General features: G+C 41.1%; 1 protein-coding gene across 1 annotated transcript in view; it reads left to right on the top strand.

Annotated features, from left to right (window-relative positions):
- The first annotated feature begins 7,359 nt into the window (after positions 1-7,359).
- Positions 7,360-21,445, top strand: part of tmtopsa (teleost multiple tissue opsin a) — a 204,381-nt gene continuing 190,295 nt past the window's right edge. The window contains exon 1 of the mRNA XM_079820284.1: positions 7,360-7,973. Within this exon, the coding sequence (XP_079676410.1) occupies positions 7,601-7,973 (373 nt within the window). The 5' untranslated portion in view covers positions 7,360-7,600. The remainder of the gene's footprint in view (positions 7,974-21,445) is intronic.

Raw genomic sequence — 21,445 nt, 5'->3', positions numbered from 1 at the left:
CTATGGAAATTGACTAACATGAATCATTAAAAAAAAAAAATCCACAATTGAAAATTTTCCTAAAATGACAGAAACCATCTTTGAGGTGTAATTTTTTTTTTTTTTTAATCTTGGTCCACTTCCCCTTTGATAACATGGAGAGGGAGGGGTTTATGACCTATACTGCAACCAAACACCAGGGGGTAGATCAAAATGTTTTGACTTCTCTTTACAGGATATGTGTGATAGCTAAAATTACCCATTTATAAAGCTTGTTCCCTGCTGGTTAATTAGAAGCTATTTATCCACATTGCAGTGCTCTAATAGCAGACACATTATAATAAAAAAAAAAAAAAAACAGGACCCAACAGAGCTTGGTGAGAATACTCCAAAGTCCAAAGGTATTCCAAGTTGCAGTGGGCAGTTATTACTTGAAAGGAGAAATGGGAAACCTCAAACCAGAGGTGCCACTGCCCCAGTGCCAGTTTGATGGATAACATCTCCTCCTGGTTACCAATATGATAGTTGACTCCATGGGCAAGTGCGTACAGGAGTAGAAGGCACAAGGGAAGAGTTTAAGAGTAGTGCCATGGTGCAGCAGAGTACTGCTCCCACGATGAAGACGGTCTGGATGTTGGAGGACAGGCATGGATGTGAAGTTTTAAGTGTGGTTTAGCCAGTAACCAAGGTCAGTTTTTGAGTTGTTCGATCACAAAGCATTGGATATAGTCATGAACACTGATGGTGAGTTGGCCAGTCCATATGGCATAACTCATTATTCATAGTGGCCAGTGTGAGTGATCCACTCATTGTCCTTTCTATTGTGATTCAAATTGTAGGCATTTTGCAAACCTAGCTTGCATTCAAGTTGTTTAGGTTCTTCCAAACCTTCCAGAGAGTGAGAGATAGCAGGAGGAATCAAAGGACTGAACACAGGTGGCTGAGAGGTGGGATTTGGTGCTGCACTCGGATGGATTGCTGAAATCTCCAGCCCCATGGAGTCATCATACCTCTTGAGATGGAGTCGGAGAGACCCTGCCAGTACTCTGTCAACGGTGCAGGTTAATTCTAGCCACTGGCTGCTGCGAGAGTGCATAGCGTCATATTATGTGAAGTATTTTCTTCCTTGTTGGAGATGATGAGGCTGTTCGCTGACTTGGGTGTTACCCGTCACACCAGCAAATACCTCCCAAAAATGGGCAACAAATGGCCTGGCGGAGTATGTGATGAGACCATCCTGCTCCCATATGATGGTATCCCATAGAAGTATTTAAATGGTGAATGAAACTTTCGCCTGCTCTGTCTGAAAATGCTGAGGCTGCATCTCGACTGTAAGGGAGCATTGTAATTGAAAGCCTCAGTAGTTCTCTGGGGCGCCAGAGAATAGGGTCAGATCATTGGTGTGCAAAGGCGTCCTCAAATGAGGAGGCAAAGTCCTCACAGTTTTAAAAAAATAAATAAATTTATAACCATATGTAAATTCATGTTCCAGTTACACTTACCATTGCTTTATACCGTTTACTTTATAATAACTGCATGTTGTAAGTCATTAGTTAAGCATTAGTAAATAGTTAATTCATCATTTATAAAGCATTAATAGACATTAATAAGCAGTTGATAAATACAAGTTTTTTCTTGATTTATAAGCATGTCTATAATAATACTTCATTAATTATCAATTGGTCATTTCTAAATTAAGCTTTACATTATTTTTGTTTTATTTTTAAGTATTACAAACCAGTTATTTAGGAGTTGTCACTGGTTCATAAGATCATTTAGAAAGTGTAAGTAAATTATTAATACACTTTAAATGTAAATGTATACATATTATTTAGACATATAGTAATAGTTACTCAGTGTGTTAATAAATGCTTTATTAACATGTATTCCTACTGTAATACATAATTCATTCAGGTTGTTATAAAACATTTAGTAGTTGTCAGTTAACTATTTTTGTGAGCTCATCTAAAGTGAGGACTATTTATGCCTCATAAAGGTGTACGTGCATTTTATGTTCTATGACATTTATTTTTCATTTAATATTGTTACAAGTTGTACAGTTAAATTTTTTTGCATCTTGAAACAAATATTTCTATTTTCTGTATCACTCTGTGTTGTGTTGTGTTTGTTTCTGTTTTCTGTTTAGAAGAAACCGAGCCTTTAAATCTAAAACTTTATGAGGCATAAATAGACCTCACTTTAGATGAGCTCACAAAAATAGTAAACTGACAACTACTAAATGTTTTATAACTACTTGAGTTAATCATGAATTACATTAGGAATTTTTCCTAATAAAGCATATATTAACACACTGAGTAACTGTTACTATATGCCTAAATAATATGTATACATTTACTTTTAAATAGTTTATTAATCATTTACTTACACTTTCTAAATGATCTTATGAACTCCTAAATAACTTGTTTGTAAAAAATGTTATACTTAATTTAGAAATGATAATTTGATCATTAGTAAAGTATGAAAGTACAATTATTAAACACATTATATATATATATATATATATATATATATATATATATATATATATATATATATATATATATATATATATATATATATATATATATATATATGCTTATAAATCAAAAATAAAGCATTTATCTGCATTTATAAACTGCTTATGAATGTATATTAATGTTTTATAAATTATTAACTATTTACTTATGCTTAACTAATGATTCATAGCAGTGTTACCATGTTGCCAAATATCTCTGGTTAAATAAACGTTACATTACATAAAAAAGGAGACCAAATACAATTCAATTTTGTATTCTTACATTAACAATTATTTTAAGGTTCTATTTATTAAAACACAGTATAGCCAAGTATTAGTAGAATGTAGTAAACTGTTAGGCTTGAGTTAGGTGTAAGGGTTCAGGTTGGTAGAATAAGTTGGCAAATACTTACAAAGTTACTTATAGTCTATAGAATGTATTTTGGGGAGCATCAAACATGTATTGGCAGATATTAAGCAGACGGTACTAATACTTAAATGAGAGTTAGTTGACACATACAGTAGTATGTAGAATGATTCAAACTAACACTTGGCAATATTGTTAAGAAATAGTTTGATGCAGTATGATTTTTCAGACTGCCTTACTGCCTATAATCCAGATGGTTTCTGTATGTTCTCAGAATGGCATTACTGAGCAATTTAAGGTCTCAAGTTCATGAATGAACTGCATGATAAGCTTCTTGCAACTGGGAGCTTTCAACTGGTGGGCCTTTTGCTGATACTGTGTTTAACTCTTGTATTGTTAATTTGCTAACATCATGTAAAGTAGCTTCTGAGTTTATTGCATGACACGTTGCTCACCACAGCAGGCTTTTTGCATGATTGTCCATGCAGGCCACTGTGATTCACTCTATATATGTTTCATTCTCCAGACATCATGATTCCTGTTAGCTGAGAGATATTGCAAGAAAGCGCACAAATTCGATCTCAGAACTCAAAATGCTGGGGAGTTTTTCCACAATATGCAAAAGCCTTTAAAATTCTGTATATATTTTAAGATCAGTGCATTTGTTATGTATGTTCAATAGATGGATGTATTTATTGACATCACAATCTCATTATAGTAACAAACACATTTTATTTATAATATTAATTACAATATTGAAAATCTGATGTCATTGGTCCCCCCTCCAGGGACTTTAATCCCTCCACTATCACACTATCCAGCTTTGATTTATCACTTTGCAAAAATATGGTCATTTATCTTTTTACTGGACTGAAAAAGTATATTTGCCACACTTTAGCAATTTGCATTTCCCATACTCTGCAAGTTAGATTAATGCTCTCAGATGCAACTCCTGCAGGTGCCTGAGTCATGATCCTAAACTACCTTGTTCACTTTTTGCTATAGCATTATTCATTCAGTGACCATATCCACACTTTTAAAGTACAAGATTAACTTCGCTAGCCTGATGCTTTCATACTCAGATTCTAGTCACAATATGAGTCTGATACTGCTCCATTGGGCTGTGATTATGGGGCATGTCTTAACCAAAATGCCTCTTTACGGGTTTGGATAGACCTACAACCAATCAGAGCAACGGAGTAAGTGACGTATGTTGAGCGACGCATAGTAGTATTGGGAAGTTCAGATCATTTAACGGACTCGAATCTTTGAATCTCGTTCAGCAAAATGTTTAGTTCATTTTAGCAGAATATAATTAAAATGTCACATGTTAAATTCCCCAACACATATAGTATTTATGCAAACGTTGATAACATTTGGAATAAATCATAAATTATAAGCTAATGCAGCCAAGGCCAGACTTTAAGAAAGAAAAGATTCATTAATTGCTTAGCTGGGTCTTCTTTCACATTTAATCACGTCTGTTCCCTGGAAAGATTAGTTTGCCTCTCGAGTCTTCAGGTTCGAGTCATTCGTTCACCAACTCACAGCCCCATAAGCAGAATGCAGAAAATCCTGAACAGAACCGATGGCATGTAGTGCATCCGCGGTTAGCACAAAATGAACTAATAATACTCTCTGAAACAACTTGTTGTTCCCGAGTCATATTAAAGATTAGTTCAAAAAGAACGAATCGTTAATTTACGAAACGTCCCTAACGCATAGTTGACGTTTCCATGTCTATCTGTACTGCTTTAATACTGTGATGTTTTACAATGTTTAATACAAATTAAAAAAACGCATAGTTGTCAACAGAACTCAACTGCACACACGCTGGAAGAAGAAGAAGATGAGTGTAAAAAATCTTTGCTGGTGTTGTAAAAATAATTTAAGGATAGAGTACATAGTACTTTAGCCTGACGTCATCAGATTCAAATGAATTCAACCCAAGCGCTCATAGGTGACGTGGATGTTACGTTACTGTCCATCATCATATAAAGCCCGCCCTGACAATTTGATTGGTCTGAACAGCTTTGGTTCGAGTATAGTTGCTCCACAACGGATCAAGTCCAGACCGAACTTCCCGATCTCAAATGTTGATGGCGTGGCTAAGTTCAGCTTGCAACCTGGCTAGAACTTCACCCTGAGTGAAACAGAACATTGGTCCCATTTAGGAACATTGTGCAGTTGTAGATGTTATGTGCTGCTCTTATTTTCCATCCAACTGAACCAAAAATTACAGTATATGAAAGGGTTTTAACAAGCTGTATAATAGACCACTTTACCTCATGATGTGCCAGTATATGCAAGGCTGCACAAAATCTTTATTAGTCCTACAACATTCTCAATTGCTCTGTGTATTGACTGGAAATCTCTTTCACTAGCACTGACTTATTTTACGAGGTGTATATTGAGACATGATTATTCTCTAAGGGACTTTAACAGCGGATTCTGGTGTTTTACTCTTTGCCCTGGTTAGCAGACAGAACTAATTGGATCTCACAAAAAAGACAAACTATATTTATTGCCAAAAAAGGGTGAGGTACTTTTTGACCTTACTGCAAGGTTTATGCAGTGATTTACATTCAGAATCCCATTCTTTGAAAACATTTTACTAGCCCAGTAAGTGTTGTCCTAAGTAGTAATGAAATATAAAATATACATATATTATGTTCCACTCAATAAATAGCTAATTCCCCCTATGTTCCTTTATGATACTTGCACCACCACAAATAACAAATTACATTTACTGTACTACTATGTTTACTTACTGATACATTTTCATTTAAATGAACATTTAAAATCAGAAAGCTTTTTTAAAAAGCTTTCTTGGTTTTCCCCTGCATCCCTCTGAAAACAAACAAAGCCTTATAGGATGCATTTAAACAGTCTCTTACAGTCACAGAGGGTTGGTTGTTGCATGTTTTTTTCCACCTCTTTTAGTCAGGACAGATTTAGAAAATGGAAATTTGGATGATCGCAGACAGCAACACCAAGTTGATTCTGAGCAAATTGTATCTAATATTTAATGTTTTTAAAATGTTGTAGATGTAGCAAATGAGTATGTGTAAAAATATTAACTATTTTACGACAAATGTCTTGTTAATCATTTTCAGTTTTGTTTGAGGTAATTAAAGGCACAGTATGTAAGTTTCACCACTAGAAGTTACTTATTCAAAGGTGTAGCTTGATGCTGCTGCGAATAAGCGTGGAATCATGGGAGTTGTGGTCTTGACTCTTCACCTCCACAGGATCACAGCCAATGGAAAGGAAATCATTGGGCAGAAATCATGTTCATGAATGAGCTTTTATTATGCTTATGCTGCAGTTGGCCGCGTCCACTCTTTTCGTTGCGTATGTGGGGTAACACAGTGCTGTTTTACATGGTTAAAACAATGATACTAAATACATTTGTGTGTGAACGTTATGTTATAACGTTACTCTGTGCTTTCGCTCAGTGGCTGGTACGAGAGACTTGTTGCACTTTGCAGTAATCTAGATTGATATTAGAAAATCATATTAATAAAAAGATGTCTAAATGACTGTTGCTATATGACATGCAATTAATTTTAAAATATATTTTATGATGGAGAAAGCTCTCTCTGATTATGCTATGTTAGCCTCTTGACAAAATAGTGTTGTCTCTGAGGTATGGTAAAAACGTTACTCGCGATAAATCAAGAAAACAAGCGATTCAAGCAATAAGAATGACCATGTTGCGCTGTTAGTTTTCAGTTGATAATTGTATATCAAACAGTTGCTCACCTGTCTAATAAAATACATATTAAAGTGTCTTTGGTGTTTTCATTGTAATGGAAATCAAGGGTAGTGCGGATATGACGTCATTGACAGATAACACAAGAACACGGTCAGTAACTGGTTAAAATAGCTGATTTCTCTGGATTTAAACATTGTTGGAAATATTGGGGATAATATAAGTACACAGGTCAACAAAATATATAACATTGTTCTAGTGGTTTTTGGATATTTGAATCTAAATATCTTACACATTGTGCCTTTCAGACTTTAATATATTTATTTCTCTATGTTTAAAATGAACATATTTTATTGACTAGCCTATATATTTATTGAACAATACATTGAAATAAAATCGTTTTCTTCTTTAAGAAAAATCGACACTAGGTACGGGCGCCCATTTGGTCTCGAGAATGCCTGAAAGTCAATTTATGATTCTGATTCTCATAATGCCATGGACAGCGCTCGAATGTGTGAGCAATGGTTTTGGTAATTCAAATAAATAAAGGGATTTAAAACTTCCCCCAGTCTCACTCTGAGCATTCCTCCAGAGATAAAAGTTGTACCAATCGTTTAATATGTGCAAATAAAGCAGACACAGAGCAGCTGCGCTGCTGAGGTTTTTGTCCTTGTAACCTGGATGTGGCGTCCAGTAAACCTTGTAGACAGGCTCAGACGTCAGCTAAAAAGGAGGTACACTAACATCAACAGTACAGTTCCATTGCATATAAGAATTGTAATCATCACCACACGGTGGAGCAAAGGGACTCAGCTTTATTCCCACTTCTGTACCGATAAACTCAGCAAAAAGTTTAGCAATTGCAAAAAAATCGTCGTGCATCTCACTTAAACGCTTCTGCAAATAATTTCCTCTCTATGGATTACAGTCTGTTGTCAAAACGCCAGAGCACAATAAATGTTTCGCTTTTCCCCAGAAAACAAGGCAGTGACTTTTGTTCAATGTGCAGCCAGAACGGGTTGCGATGATTGTGTCCAACTTGAGTGTGATCAGCTGCAGGAGGGCGAACAGCGCGCTGTGCCTCAGTGCAGTGGAGGAACATTTGGAGGCGTCCTACCCCTATAGCACCCTCAGTCCCACCGGCCACCTGCTCGTGGCAGTGAGCTTGGGGTTCATCGGCACTTTCGGATTCCTCAACAACCTCCTGGTTCTCGTGCTCTTCTGCCGCTACAAGGTGCTGCGGTCCCCCATCAACTTTCTGCTGGCGAATATTTGCTTGAGTGATCTCCTGGTTTGCGTGTTGGGCACGCCGTTCAGCTTCGCGGCCAGCACTCAAGGGCGATGGCTCATCGGCGACAGTGGATGTGTGTGGTACGGCTTTGTCAACTCGTTGTTAGGTGAGTGCTGTCTATCTACACGGACTGTAGCCTATCATGACATTCTGTTATTGTTTAACATGCATGAATTATTCATTTATCTGGATTTGATCTCATCTATCATTACAATAATAAAAGCCTGCTAATCATAAATACCCAAAGTGTCCAGTTTTGTCACAGTTTGAACCTTTAGTTTTACGTAGGGATAACAAAACTCATATGCATCTTTGCGTTGCTGGCTGCTGCAGCCATTGATCGACACAAAAAATAAGCACGTCTGAGACGATTAAAGGATACACTTTTTTTTATTTTCTTTTTAAAATGTAGGTCTAACACTTTAGAATACTGTTCCGTCATTAATAAATAACTACACAAATGAGTAATACATTATTAACATTCTAAATACTATTAATTAACAATAAACTCTAACACTTAACTAACAAATTAAGCAATAGTTGAAGGTGGTAGTTCACACCTCCCGCTTACTAAGAACTATACAGATTCATAAATAACATGGATAATGAATAATATGTAATTAATTCTAAAGTGAAGGTTATAGTAGCCCACTATTAATGTCTCAGGTATGACCAAATCCTTTAGAAGTAGCCTAATTAATTATTTGGGTCAGTATTCTAATTGAAAAACATGATCACTCATGACTGATTACTGAAATCTTTGTAAGCTTTTGAGCTTTTTGTAAGTTTATGGATATGGCTTCTGACGGATTTGATAACGCAATTACAAGTGGGTTACATGATCTTCACTTTTGAATACTGATCCAAATAAAAAACAAGTGGCAAGTTCTTGTCTTGTCTTTGAATGTATTCATGTTATTCATGTTTATTACATTTCCATACTATTCAAAAACGTGTAGCTTATATTCTACCTTTTTCAACAAATACCTCAATTTAATTTCTTCAAAATGTCAAATGGTGTAAACACAAATGAAACATAATTAAAATACTTTTCATTGTACTTGTAATACACGTGCATGTGTACAACCTAATCTCTATTTTCAAGGCTAGCCTTATCAGAAAGTTACCCCAACCTGCCGTTTCATAAAAATGTCAAGATTTGCGGCTATTTTTAATGGTTTTCGTCACATGACAACCAAATGACTTTCTGCATGATGGTTAGATCACACTGACACTCTGAATTTGTGGATATATTTTACTATTTCAAAACAAAACTGTGTAACAGCTTTTTTTAAAACAAATAATAATAAAAGAGTATTCCTGGAGGACGAGAAAGGACTTAAGTATAAATATTTCTATATTTTATATTTTCTTACATTTATTTATGTATTTCTACATTTATTTATTTGTACATTTATTAATGCATTTCTAAATTTATTTATGTGTATGTATGTTAATAAGGTAGGTGGACCATCCTAACTCTCTCAATGCAGGATTGGTCAATTTGGCAAACCAGTCAGAACAACTGTTGCTGTTAGGACTACTGGCTGAACTGTTGCGGGATGTAGCTGACCAGCTTGAAAACAGTAAGTTTCTCCTTTTTTTATATCTGATAAGTTGATAAAATAATGAGTAGCTAAATTAATAACTGATATACATCGGATATATTAATCAGACCGTTTTTGTGGATTAAGCCCGGGGTATAGGCCTACTTCACTTTCCGCGCCCAGACGCATCACGTGCGCAGCCCTGTCCGCGCGTCTTTCAAAGTATACTACACCACGGATGCGCACGGATGATCGCGTTCGACACATGCGCAGTAGATTTTTTTTTCTATGCTCTACGAGTCATCGAAGGGTAGCACTGAGTCCTGTCATCAACGGGACATTCGCTGGGCATAATCCGAGAAGAACTGTAGTGCATCCATCATTGCAACATAGTTTGGAAGAAACACTGAAGAATCAAAAATGTTCCCTTTTTTTAAGTGTGTTGTTTTTAAACCGGTCTTTTCACACTCTTCTTCGATGGCTGAACACTGTGCTCAATACTGTGTGTATTGCCACCTAGTGGACTCTTCAGTACTGCTGGCGCATGCGCTGTAGCACACGGACTGTCCGTAAAGCGCGATCATGCGCATCAAGTCTTGCGTGTTATAGCTTTTGAGCTTTGCTTGTTATATTTATTGGTTGTATTCGATTGTAATGGATGTCTGAGTGTAACAGTTAAGTGACGGAGAAGGTGAACTTGGCTCGCCCATGGTACCTAATCCACAAAAACGGTATGATAAATATATCCGATGTAGGCTATATAAGTTATTCATTCAGCTACTCATTATTTTATCAACCTATCACATATAAAAAGGAGAATCTTATTGTTTTCAAGCTGGTCAGCTACATCCCGCAAAAATTCAGCCAGTGGTCCTTATACTGCGTTCACATCAAACGCGAATAGAGCGTGCGTCTAGTTGGATGCTTGAACATTTTGAATCCCTTCGTGTGTGCACAGTGAATTGAATCGCGTATAAATTGTAGCAACAATGAGTTTCGGGGAATAATTAATTCAAATGGTATAACTATTCATGAGTCTATGAATATGATTTGCTTGTTGTACAGACAATATCAACGTATAACGGAGCCTTTAATCATCTAAAAGTAACCTTTATCCAAATTGATTTCTTCATCAATTATCAATCTTACAAACCTTAAGAACCATTAATCTGCTTGATCAGGACAAATAATATATCTTATGTTTGTACAATTTGTATTACTGAAGTAGTAATACAAGAAAATCAAGCTTAAATGGGTAGCTAAAATCTTAATTCTCATTGACTTTGATATTTGTGAGCAAAACAATACGGATTCACTTCAATGCAATCATTGGGTTTTAATAAAACAACTACAGTTTACAAAGCTACGATTCACACGGGGGGAAATATGCATATATATATATATATATATATATATATATATATATATATATATATATATATATATATATATATAGGAGAAAACAAACAATATGGTACAAACAAGGAAACATGAAACTTAACGAATAAGGGAAAAAGAATGATGGAAAGAGAGAATTAACAAGGGAGAGAGAGAGAGAGAGAGAATTAACAAGGGAGAGAGAGAGAGAGAGAGAGAGAGAGAGACAGAGAGAGACAGAGAGAGAGAGAGAGAGAGAGAGAGACAGAGAGAGAGAGAGAGAGAGAGAGACAGAGAGAGAAAGAGAGAGAGAGAGAGAGACAGAGAGAGAGAGAGAGAGAGACAGAGAGAGAGAGAGAGAGAGAGAGAGAGAGAGAGAGAGAGAGACAGCTTCACAGTCCTTTCGCAAGAGCCCTCAAGAAATTCATATTCCCGCGAACGGGAATAATTCAGACAACCTTTTCCAAGCAGTTTGATTGTGAAATAGAATACTTGCATTACTACGGCTTCTCGTGTAAGTGTCTGAGTTCGAATCGTCTGGGAAGTTCGCTAAGGATTTGCGGGTCCAGGAGAATTTCTTTGAACACTCTTTACATTATCTTCACTGCATGTATTAAATATCCTAAAAAATAAAGTTATGAACCTTCTCTTTGCCCTCAGTCAAAATGATTTGGCAGACAACAAATTATAGATTCATGACACCAAAGATCGCCCGTTAGATCTACACAAGAGAAATTCTATCTCATGTTTAACCACTACAGAGGCATCCGAGCCAGCGGCAAACGCCAGAAGGACTAGCCGAGGAAAGGCTGCTCCCGCCGGTGTTAATGAGCGCTGAGCGCCCGGTGATCGCCTGGATCTCACAACTCCAAAACGCAAGATCATTTTTTTTAAATAGGCGCTCTCTTTATAAATAAACCACAGATTTGAGCATTAAAGAACTACATTTTCACCTGAAAAAGTCTTAAAACAAAATTTTGTGACACAATAACAGTAGTATTATTTAATTATGGTCGGTTTCTCATCACGTCACTTTACCACGTGACAGCAGCAAGTAGGCTCCTGATTGGTTAACGTGGCGCGATTCAGATTTTTCAACTTGGGCGTCAAACGCAAATTCGCTTCAAACTCGTGAATGCCCAAAAAGTACCACTTGCGTGTAACGCGCAAAACGCTCAATTCGAATGAGGCGGAATCGCGTTCATCATGCCGCGCGAAACGCGTCTATTGGGCCTTTCACACAGAATGCGGCAACAGCACCACTGCGCTAAGAAATCCATTCATTTCAATGGCTTGCACCGCGCAAGGACGGTTTGTTGCTGCGTCGACCAAAGCGCACACGCAGCGGAGCACACCTTTGACAAGCTTGCACGCACGCCACGTCAAAGTTCAAAATATTTCAACTTTTGCCTCTGCGCTCTGTGACGATTACCCGCGTGGCCAATAGAAATGGTGCATCGAAACAAGCACGGAAAGCATAGTGGATGAACAGTTTTGAAAACTCCACCTACTTTGCTCTGGGCAGCGAAGCGCAAATTGCATTGTATATGAAGGGCTACGCTGAACCAAGTGGCCAGCGCAGTGCATTCTACATGTGTGAAAGCCCCATATCGCTCCGCAGGACCTCCAGACGCACGTCAACGCGCCTTTCCATTGACTTAACATTGAAATCACTCGCTCCAGACGTTATATTCTCGTTTGGTGTGAACGCAGCATAACAGAAACAGTTGTTCTGACTGGTTTGCCTAATTGACCAATCCTGCATTAAAAGAGGTTAGGACCGCTTACCTTATTAACATATGTTCACATAAATAAATACATGTAGAAATGCATAAATAAATTTAAAAAATATTTATTTATGTATTCATTAATTTATGCATATATGCATTTATTTATTTAATTATTTATTCATTTATTTATCTATTTCTGCATTTATTTACTTATTTATTTCAGCATTTCTTTCTTTATTAATTTATTTATTAATGTATTTCTATATTTATTTTGTCATATATTTATTTTTTAATTTATTCATTTATTTTTTTATTTATACTTAAGTCATTTCTCGTCCTCCATATATTCAAGCTATAAACATTTAATTTTCCAAGAATGTCAGTTGGTTTTCCATGTTTTACGGGGACATTCAATAGACATAATGATTTTATACTGTACAAACTGTATATTCTATTCCCTAACCATAAGCTGTTTTCCTCGTGGGGACCAAAAAAATGTCACAACAAGGACACACACACACACGCACGCACGCACGCACGCACGCACGCACGCACGCACGCACGCACGCACGCACGCACGCACGCACGCACGCACGCACGCACGCACGCACACACACACACACACACACACACACACACACACACACATGTAGTGTTTTCATCTTTAATGGGGACTTTCCATAGGCGTAATGGTTTTTATACCGTACATACCGTATATTCTATCCCCCTACACTGCCCCTGCCCCTAAACCTAACCCTCACAGGAGACATTCTGCAATTTTACATTTTCAAAAAACATCACTTAGTCTGATTTATAAGATGTTTTCCTCATGGGGACCTAAAAATGTCCCCACAAGGATGAGGATTTCGGATATTGCTATCTTTGTGGGGACATTTTGTCCCCATAACGTGATGATTACCAGTCCACACACACACACACACACACACACACACACACACACACACACACACACACACACACACACACACACACACACATTTGAGACACAGTCCACACCAGTTTCAACACACTGACAGAGGTGTAGTTTATAACTGCAAATGCGTCTGAAGGTGATGACTTTGGTTTTTTCTGAAGGCAGCAAACTGTATGCCAGAGTAAATTCAGTATCTCAGACTAATGTGATTCTCTGTCAATAGCTTAGTGATGACACTCAAAAATCTCCTTCTGGGTTCAGTGTGAGACGGATTTAAATGACTGATAATATATTTATCAAGAATTGTTATATCCACCTTTATCACAAATGAACTTAAATGAGGCATGAAGCATGCATGCTAACTTACATAGTTGGATTGTCATTTTGGCGATACAGTAGTTTTAGGCTATTTACATGATGTTGTTGCAATTTAGATGCAGCTTTGGGATGCAAAATTATCTGTTTTGGTCCGAAAGTGGGATTGTAATCGAGAAATACTTTTCTTGTTAATTTTCAAAACTGCACAATGTCTTGGAAATTATTTTCACTTCTAATCGTGGCAGTCATCAATGTGTTCTCAGGAAACATTAATTATGTTATATGACAGATGACTGAAGATAATAACATGCCACCAATTTGCTTTTTGAGGATGGATTGGCATCTGTCGCTCAGTCAGGAACACTATAAACAGTGATACTGCAGCATAACAGTAGTTGCACTCTCTGAAATTGTGGTTACTACTATACCATTTTCTGTGTGCATGGATTTCGAAATTCTTTGTTTTCTGGACTTCAGAGGATGCCATGTCTTTCTATAGTTTTATATCACAATTCATTCATTTGTTTGTGTCAGATAAAATATCAGAAACAAAACCTTCCACATTTTCATATCCATGATGATTATTCAGTGTTCAGAAACTTAAACCCAGTCACAGCGAGGTAATATAGAAATCTGCCACGCTGATGGTGGTCCAGTGGGTTAAACCACTGAACTGATATGCAGAAGGTTGCTGGTTTGATCCCAGCAGTCACCACCAGTGTGTCCTTGAGTAAGGCACTTTACTCCACATTGCTCCAGGGGGATTGTCCCTGTAATAAGGGCACTGTAAGTCGCTTTGGATAAAAGTGTCTGCCAAATGCATAAATGTAAATGATAGATATTATTGCTAAACCCCAAACAAACTTAACAAACGTAAGTAAAGCATTAAAATGCTGAAGGCTATGCTTCGCTTTCACTAGCATTAATGTGCTAGTGAACCTCAGGGATACAAACCATATTTGTTATTTTTTTCATTTGAAAAAAGAGCCATATAATGTTAGAACCTCAGACTACACATTACCTTGTTACCTGATGTTTAGTCAAGTCACATTTATTTATATTGTGCTTTATGCAATACAGATTGTTTATTAGCAACTTCACACAAATAAACAAGAAAATAACAGTTAATGACATAACATTAATGTTCTTCAATTATGAAATGAATACAACAATATGTCTTTATTCAGCTCAATTTAGTTAAGTGTGGATTCAGTTTAGTTTAACCAAGGCTATTTTGTTGCCCTGAAGAAGTTTTGACATGCTCTGACATTTGTGTTTTTTTTTTCAGTTGCTTTAAAGCATATTAATGGGTAAAGCCTAATTACACTGTATGCAGCACAATTAGGGCTACAGTAATATGTAAGCAACATGTACTTAAAAGTTTGTAGTTTTGTGAAAATAATGTTTATGCATAGTTTTTGAAAAAGTAGGATGAAAAAGGTGTCAATTCCCAGTCACCACCTTCAGTGTTCGCAAAACTGCTCGGGTTATGTATATAACCCTTGTTCCCTGAGAAGGGGAACGAGCACTGCATCGGAACGACGCTTTGGGGATGCTCCCTTAGCATCAGCGAATCTGAAACCAGAATGCCAACTAGGCCAATCCGATTGGCGTGCGTGATGACGTCATTGTGACGGCATACCCGGAAGTATAAAAGGGGAGCTGGAACGTAATGGCGGTAGTAATTGCTCTGAAGCATGCGCTCCAGGCGCGCCGAGGTGTGGCGTCGGGATGCAGTGCTCGTTCCCCTTCTCAGGGAACAAGGGTTATATACATAACCCGAGCAGTTCCCTTTCGAGGGAACTCGCACTGCATCGGAACGACGCTTTGGGGAACGAGTACCCACTAGGCCACACCGAAGGGTAGCACCTGCCCTAGTGTGAAGCCGGAGACCGGGCACAGCTAGGACTGGAGCACCCTAGCACCAGGCGTCGTAGGGAGATCCAGGCTATAGAACCTGATAAAAGTGTGTGGGGTAGCCCACCCGGCCGCCTCGCAGATATCCTGCAAGGGGACCCCAGAAAGAAGGGCCACCGAAGAGGCCATGCCTCTGGTGGAATGAGCCCTCACGGCCACAGGTGAAGGCAAACTGCGCACCTGGTAGGCCATGGTAATCGCCTGGACAATCCAGTTACTGATTGTCTGGGTAGACGCAGGCAATCCCTTCTTAGGTGAACCAAAACACACCAACAGTTGTTGTGATCTCCTCCACTGTGCAGACTTCGCCAGATAAACTCTCAGAGCCCTAACCGGGCAGAGTAGGTGAAGCCTCCCCTCTTCCGCCGTCACATGAGGCGGAGGATGAAATGCCTGCAGGACCGATGACCTGACCACCCTGGAAGGCACCTTAGGCACGTAGCCCGGCCTAGGGTGTAAGATGGCCTTTACTCCTCCCGGGGCAAACTCCAGGCAGGTCGGCGTTACCGCCAAGGCCTGGAGATCTCCCACTCTCCTAAGAGAGGTAATGGCAAGGAGAAAAGCCACCTTAAGGGTCAGATTTTTTGGTCCAGCCGACTCCAATGGTTCGAAGGGGGCCTCAGCCAATCCTTCGAGAACCACTGCCAGGTCCCAGGTTGGAACTCTGGACCGAGCCGCAGGCCTCATCCTCCGAGCCCCACGGAGGAATTGTACAACCAGCTGGTGCCTACCCAGAGGCCCATCACCCATAGGAGTGTGGAAAGCCGCAATGGCAGCCACGTACACCTTGAGTGTGGACGGGGTAAGCCCTGCAGAGAAGCGATCTTGGAGGAACTCCAGCACTGAAGCCACTGGGCAGTTAACTGGGTCCACCTCACGCTCTCTGCACCAAGTGGAAAATACATTCCACTTGAGGCTGTACAGTCTCCTTGTAGACGGAGCCCTGGAACTGAGTAAGGTCTCTATCACCTCCGCCGATAGGCCAGCCTCTATGTACCTGGTCCCCTCAGGGGCCAGACCCATAGGTTCCAAATCTCCGGGCGGGGGTAAAATATCGTACCCGCCGCCTGAGACAGGAGATCCCTCCTCAGAGGAATCTCCCACGGCTGACCTGCTAGCAGAGCTATGATATCCGAGAACCAAACTCGAGTCGGCCAACGGGGTGCTACCAGAAGTAGACTGACCCCCTGTCGACGGACCCTTTCCAGGACTCCCGGGAGCAGAGCAATCGGGGGAAATGCGTACAGACGCAGCCTCGGCCATGTCTGAACCATGGCATCCAGCCCCAGCGGAGCTGGATGCGTGAGGGAAAACCACAGTGGACAGTGGGACGTCTCTCGAGACGCAAACAGATCCACCTCCACTGGGCCGAACCTCTTGCATATGGCCTCCACCACCTCTGGGTGGAGTCGCCACTCCCCGGGCCTCAGCCCCTGCCACAGCAGGATGTCTGCTCCCTGATTTTGGACCCCCGGGACATACATTGCCCTGATGGACAACAGTTTCCCTTGGGACCACAGGAGGATGTGATGCGCCAGTCTGCAAAGAGGGCGCAACCTCAAACCCCCCTGCTGTGCCCCAACCAGTGAGGGAGGCGTCTGTTGAAACGGATTTCCGGCAACAGGACGCTCCCAACACTGGCCCTTGGGACAGAAACCAAGGTTTCTTCCATATGACTAGGGAACGAAGGCCACTGCGCGTTACCCTGATCATACAGAATGGATTTCCCCTCAAGGAAAGCCACCTGGTTTACTTCCATATCAGGACATGGTGGCCGCGGAGGTCCGGGAAAAAGCTCCTCAGAGCTTTGTAGGCCGCCAGCATTTCCAGGCAGTAGATGTGCCAGGAGAAATGCCTGGTCTCCCACAGACCTCTCGCAAAGCGGCCGCCATGACCACGTCCCAGCCAGTGAGGGAGGCGTCTGTTGAAACGGATTCCCGGCAACAGAACGCTCCCAACACTGGCCCTTGGGACAGAAACCAAGGTTTCTACCATATGACTAGGGAATGAAGGCCACTGCGCGTTACCCTGATCATACAGAATGGATTTCCCCTTAAGGAAAGCCACCTGGTTTACTTCCCATAACCACGTCCCAGCCAGTGAGGGAGGCGTCTGTTGAAACGGATTCCCGGCAACAGGACGCTCCCAACACTGGCCCCTGGGACAGAAACCAAGGTTTCTTCCATATGACTAGGGAACGAAGGCATCTGCGCGTTACCCTGATCATACAGAATGGTTTTCCCCCCGAGGAAAACCCCTTGATTCCCAGCTACCAGTGTAAGGGTCTCATGCAGCAGGCCAAGAGATATTCTGTTGGACGCAGCCGCAATGAGCCCCAGCAGACCTAAAACTGCTTCACAGTGATGCTGTGGCCTAGCTTCATTTTAGAGACCACCGCCCGTATGGACTCGATACGTTCGGGAGACAATTGTGCCCACAACGTAGAGAATCCCATACGACTCCCAGGAACACAGTTCTCTGAGAAGGCGTCAACACGCTACTGCGTGTAGAGTCTCAAAGGGCTAGGCCGCCTGGAAGAACCCGATATTGGTACGCTTTGCCCCAAAAAGCGAACCTCAGGAACTTCCTGTGACACAGAAGGATGGATACAGGGAAGTATGCGTCCTCTTCAGACCCATCGTGACAGACCAGTCCTCAGACTGGATCTGAATCACAATGGAGGAAATGCTAAGCATCTTGAATCTGAATCTCCTCAGAGAACGATTCAAGTACCTCCGGTCTAAAGTTGGATGCAACTCGCCATCCCTCTTAGGAACTATGAAGTACTGGCTGTAGAACCCGGACTCCCTGTCTGGCGGAGGAGCACATTCTGTGGCCTCCTTACCAACAGGGAGTGAACTTCCTGTTCCATTACCCGAACCTGCCCAGGGACCACTGCCGTCCAGACCACCCCACTGAACTTCAGGGGAAGGTAACCGGACTGCAGTCTGTATGCCCCTTCCTACAGTCGCAGGCCCCAAGCTGATATATTCGGAGGCATAACCATGCGCCGAGATAATCTGCTAAGGGAACCAGCCTCTCGAGGCCGGTCTCGGGTGTCAACCGAGCCTCCTCCCCGACCCCCTGAAGCGGCTAACCGGCAGGGCGAAATCGAGGAAGATTTTCGGTGTGCGTACGCGTTTGCTGGACCACCGCAAGTCTTGCTAGAGGCGGCTGATGCAGCACGCGTGCACGGGGAAACGATGTGGCCCGAAGCGTACTAGACGGCGGGAACACAGCATCGACTCCCGAAAAACTCCACAGGGGAGACGACCTCGATCGCTCCTACCCGGGAGAGGGGGCTGGCCAGCAGGGGCCTCATCTAAGGGAGCAGCTCAACAGGGCCACAACACTAGAGCGGACACTGCGATTAGCAATTGCCTGAAACTGATGTGTCCCGCAGGCCACAAGGCGGCGAGAACGACATCAACTTCAGGAGGGCTCCATCTTAGATGAATATCCAGTTCACAAGTTAAACACGCTTGGGTGACAGAATTAAAGTATCCAACTTATCAAAGTCGGATAACATGACACTCAATTCCTCGGAATTAAATGCCATCATAATCACCAAACCCGTGCAACCTGATCTGAATAATAGGCTGAATAAAAAATATATCTAACTCCTCAAAGTCAGATAATATTTTAATTTAATTCCTCAGAATTAAATGCAGCCACAATTAAGGTGAAACATAGTCTGAATGATAGGCTAAATATCTAACTCCTCAAAGTCAGATTATATTTTATTTAATTCCTTAGAATTAAATGTAGCCGTAATTAATCAGACAACACTGTTTTATTTGTATTATACGGACTCATTGACCCCGCGTTGCCTCAGCAACGTGGTTCAAGCCGTCATAATACAATTGGTTTTCATCCCTCGAGAAAAAAGCCAAACAGTGTCACACAATACGGTGAAACATGGTCTGAATGACTGAATATCTAACTCCTCAGAGTCAGATCATATCTCATTTAAATCCTCAGACTTAAATGCCGCCATATCAGACAATACTGATTTAACGTACTATACGGACTTGCCGTTAAGCCAACCAGTATCTCATGCACACCGATCGCGTGTGTTCACTTTAAATGCAGACCCAACCTGCGCGCTGCCTTTTTTTCTGCAATCGCGAGATGGAATCTTGCATATTTAAGAAGTGCTTATAACTTTGACTGCCTCGATGCTGAGCACGTCTAATTCCTCAGAATCAGACCGCTCACACATCGGGTCCTCCGCCCCGGGGGAAGAAGCCGCAGCGCGGGCTTCCACACGGGGAAGGAGAACATCTGAACTGTCAGATAAAGACTGGGAAGATGCCTCAGCAGTCCCAGTCCCGCTGACAGTCCATCCGTGAGCCCCATGACCAGCCTCGCCGCACCGCCTCGGCGGATGCGGGACCGATCCACGGGGCTCACGAGGCTGGCCGGCCTCATCGAGCACGGCCAGCCGAGAGCGGAGCACCCTGAGCGTCAGCTTCTTGTAATGCTTACAAGCGGCTCCCTAGAGAGCCGCTTGAGCATGCTGAACGCCCAGGTAATGCACACAAAGCAGGTGTGTATCTGAGCCCGACATGTAGCGAGGGCAAGGATGCACACACTGCTTAAACTCTCTCACACTCTCACATTTTCCATTTTTCAGTCACACACACTTTCACTGACAATACAACAGTAAATAGACAGACAGTTTGACAGATAGCGCTTGCTGAAGAGCAATAACTACCGCCATTACGTTCCAGCTCCCCTTTTATACTTCCGGGTATGCCGTCACAATGACGTCATCACGCACGCCAATCGGATTGGCCTAGTTGGCATTCTGGTTTCAGATTCGCTGATGCTAAGGGAGCATCCCCAAAGCGTCGTTCCGATGCAGTGCGAGTTCCCTCGAAAGGGAACTAAAGTTATTTTGAACAAAGAGACATTACTTTGGATCAGCTAAACCACAAACAACTGAAAAACATTTCTATCACAAACAAACAATCAAGAACAGTCCTGCAATAAAGTATAGATGTGTGATTTACCCAGGCAGAGAATTTGCATACAACAATTTACATCCATTTACATCATTTACATATACTGTTTGCAGAGGATGAGAGCTCCATCCTTTAAAAAAATCTTCCTCTCTGGTCTCCAGCAGACACACGAGTTGAGTCTGCAACACACCACTTGTTTGAGGAGTAGAATGGTGGTCGTCACCGTTTGATACTGTGGTCCTGCGTGGTTCGCAAAAACACAACTCATCCAAACATTCCTTATTTAACCCACCAAATAAAAAACACGCCCTCAAGTAGGGCTGGGCGATATATCGCATGACATTGTTAGGCGCATCTATCTGAAAGCAGGTTATGGCGATTTACTTCTAATCAAGGAACCGGCTTTACTGACGAGATGCGCCTAACAATGTCATGCGATATATCGCCCAGCCCTACCCTCAAGCACAATATTAATTTAGACATTACCTTTGGATACATTGCAGAGTGCAAGAAGCATCTTCAGCATACTTCAAGTTGACGTTAGCAAAAATGGCAGCCAGACCAGTTGTGAAGTAAAGGTGAGGTCCCATGACCACTTGAGCCTCCAACGACAACATCCATGCCCTCAACTTCATTGTGTGACCTGAAACAAAACCAGATATATTCATCATGTCCTACTGTTCAGAAAATGAATCAAGAAATTAGAGTGAAAAGAGTAGTGTTTGAGGCATATATCTGTTTTTTTAAATGAAAGGCTACCCGACAGACACAGAGCAGGCCTTTGGACT

The sequence above is a fragment of the Gobio gobio genome (genome assembly GCF_949357685.1).
Source record: "Gobio gobio genome assembly, chromosome: 6".
NCBI lineage: Eukaryota > Metazoa > Chordata > Actinopteri > Cypriniformes > Gobionidae > Gobio > Gobio gobio.
The sequence above is the reverse complement of the archived record's forward strand: the minus strand, read 5'-3'. Positions and strand labels throughout refer to the sequence as shown.